Genomic DNA, 2,978 nt, shown 5'->3' with positions numbered 1-2,978 from the left:
TATAATGCATTGTCTTCTTATCGATCCACCAGTTCACATTTAAAGATCTGCGTGTTTGCAGGGTAAAAACATGGGTCGATTTTTGCATTGGTCTGAACTCTGAACAAAACAACGGTTTTATTGAAAATGCTCATTCATTCTCTTACAGCAGGTGGAGCGTTTGGTAGAAATATAACTGTTTCCCCAGTAGCTGCAGTACACAAAGCAGCGCAGCACCGGACTTTGAACGTGCAGCGCTCGTTTATTTAATGCAATCATAGCCTTTTGAAGTTTAATCGTCACATTCAGCCATATCGCAATTCTGGTCTTTCTGTCCCCAAATTTAAGACCTCTTGAAATCATAATTAAGACTTTCTTGTACAATTTAAGACTTTTTAAGGCCTTAAATTTGATACAACTAAATTTAAGACTTCTTAAGACTTTGTTAAGACCCACGGAAACCCTGATTTTTGTAGAAACAGTGATACTTTTTTTCAGTATTCTGTGAAGTTTAAATCTTTTATAACATGTCTTATTTATTGTCACTTTTGATGAATGTAATTGGTCCTTGCTGATTTTTTTCTGTCTTTGTTTTTTTTGTAAAAGTCTTACTTACCTGTGGCCCAACCCCATGGTACAGACAGTTGACCACATTATCCAGCAGGTTGATATCCAGTTTCTGGTTAAAGTCCAGCAGCTGTCTGGCTGCATGGTCGGCTAACATTGTCATAATTGCTGGCATAGAGCTCTGTGGGGGACAGGGAGGAAACATCCAGCAGGGGCAAAGTCAAGTGAAATGAACATTTGGGTACACAAATCCAAACAGCTGACCATTACCTCCCTCCCTCGACCCTCGATCCAAAAAGCCTTATATGACCTGGCCTGCCAACTCACCAATGCCTGCTGAAGGATTTAATCCTCAATAACAATGGTATAGGTGGGTGGCGCGATAAAGGTAACATGCTTGCAGAATGAATATCCTAATATGTCCGAGAAACAAGGACCACTCACTGGGCTCGTCATTATTCTCTGAATGAGACCACGTGCTAGGCAGCCCTCTCGCTGACGTCATTCTGTTTACATTTAACACAAGAGACGTACCGAGCTCTCTGACTTATGAACTGTTTTTTCTACTCATATCGAACTTTTATAAGACTTCAATAATGTTTACACACAGTTTGAATGACACTCGAAAGGCCAATGCTCAAGTTAATTCAATTTGCAACACGGAGCCAAACTATTGCGTAACGAGGTAAGCATTACGGCCAAGAACCCAGACAAAAAAGTTTGGCATTGGAGGAAATTTCAAGAATTTGCTTGGACACGACACAGTAAAGCTTTGTGAGACCACGAGTCTCTCAAGCCTAAATAAAGCGACGGTGCCATAACTAGTCCTCGGTACTGCGTAACCTGTTGATTTATCCGCCTTTTCCACACCTCACCTGGTTTGATTCAGTAAGCAATGGCCACAATAGGATCTGTATCCCAACACAGAGCTACTTATCAGCTGATTTCATGCACATGTCTTCAAAACACAACTGGGTTGGACTAAGATCCACGCTGAGGAGCGCAACAACTTTCACTACTGATGCGATCGCTGTTCTCTACAGCAGTTGTTTGGCCACGTTTATGCGTTAAAATTCCTAATAATGCATCGCTTTACTTACTGTGGCAACAATTACGCATGCATGCTATCATACTAATGCGCTTAAATGGACAGCAAAACAGATGCTTTAGTGCGCAACTGACATTAAAAACGTTCCAGCGAGCGCCTTGTCCATAACAAACACCGATGTTTCTCTGGCGGTCTACACCCGTCTCAGATGACTTCAACGAGGGTGACTTTGCAAGGATCTCCCTCCCTGACTCCGGAGCAACCCCTCCCACCAACACCATGCTCTGCAGGCTTTACTAGCAGTAAACCAGGTAAGAAATAGACCGCGTGTATTTTTATTTGCCGTAAATACGTCAAATGAATGCTACAGCTCTGCAATCGTCCTGAATGCATTTTACAGTTGAAATTTGCTTGCTGAAACAATCTGGGACCGCGCTAATGGTTAGCGCCTAGTAACGTAACGTTAGCTCGTTTTGTATTTGTGACTGTTTTGATGTTACGTGAGATATAACGATTGTTAAAACGAACAAAAGCCCAGATACATTATTTAGTCCAGCGTGACACCAGTGCTGAACACGAGCCATCACGCAACATCCTTCGTAAACCCTCAGCAGCAAAGCCATTTCACTTTCTCTCGACCTTAACCTCCATACGTGCAGTTTCTAGGCATTTCTACACAATCTCACAGCATTATCATTCTCCACAAAGCACAAACCAACCCAAGCACTCTAGCTGTAAGTTTCACCCCATATTTACCTACCTAAAGTCCAAGCCTTTGAGAGAAAGAAGGTGGGCTTGTCTGCCAGAGTTGCTAAAATTATGTTTATTTGATCCAGTATCGTTGGTGCCTGGTTTTTGTACACGCTTTCTGGCAAAAGAGCTTTAGAATGAGCCGTTGACTGGCCAGCCACACTATTCCTCTGTGAAGACTACACAAGCTAGTAGCTTGATTTAAGGACCACTAGGATGTGAATTCCGCACCAACAATCACGGCGAGTTCAGTATTTTCTCAGTCCGGTTCATGTTACGAAACAAAGTTAACCTTAATTAAGAAGTGTGCCCTGTACTGAAGTATATTTTGCACCAGGGCGGTATTAGAGACTGAGTCTGTGTCTCTTCTTCTCACAAGCAACAAACTCGTAACCGGTTGAAACCGGTTCAGACTGGGAGATTCCATCTCGGTTTAGTTTTAGTTAATGATCCAAACATTAACCAGCCAATCTGCCAGAGCTGTACCATTACACAAGGAAAACAAAAAACTTTGACTGCCTAATATATTTTCACACACTCTTTGGTTTATTCCAAATGAATTCAGATTGAAAAAAAAAAAAACATCATGCAGATTTGACTTCAGTAGGAATTTTATTATACTCAAAAAGAGAAC

At 41.7% G+C, this 2,978-nt stretch overlaps 1 protein-coding gene across 3 annotated transcripts in view; it reads right to left on the bottom strand.

The window, feature by feature from the left end:
• The window catches only part of xpo1b (exportin 1 (CRM1 homolog, yeast) b), an 18,142-nt gene extending 15,374 nt beyond the window's left edge, over positions 1-2,768 (bottom strand). For 2 of the 3 annotated variants that reach the window (XM_016522239.1, XM_016522241.1), the window contains exons 1-2: positions 2,355-2,768; positions 596-727 (exon numbers count right to left, since the gene is read on the bottom strand). In XM_016522239.1, coding sequence (XP_016377725.1) covers positions 596-721 — 126 coding nt within the window. In that variant the 5' untranslated portion in view covers positions 722-727; positions 2,355-2,768. Of the gene's footprint in view, positions 1-595; positions 728-873; positions 1,902-2,354 lie in introns of those variants that run through there. The other variant, XM_016522240.1, reaches the window with a different exon arrangement.
• Between the last annotated feature and the right edge of the window lie 210 nt (positions 2,769-2,978).

This window comes from Sinocyclocheilus rhinocerous, unplaced genomic scaffold (assembly GCF_001515625.1).
Source record: "Sinocyclocheilus rhinocerous isolate Xijiao unplaced genomic scaffold, SAMN03320098_v1.1 scaffold749, whole genome shotgun sequence".
Classification (NCBI taxonomy): domain Eukaryota; kingdom Metazoa; phylum Chordata; class Actinopteri; order Cypriniformes; family Cyprinidae; genus Sinocyclocheilus; species Sinocyclocheilus rhinocerous.
The sequence above is the reverse complement of the archived record's forward strand: the minus strand, read 5'-3'. Positions and strand labels throughout refer to the sequence as shown.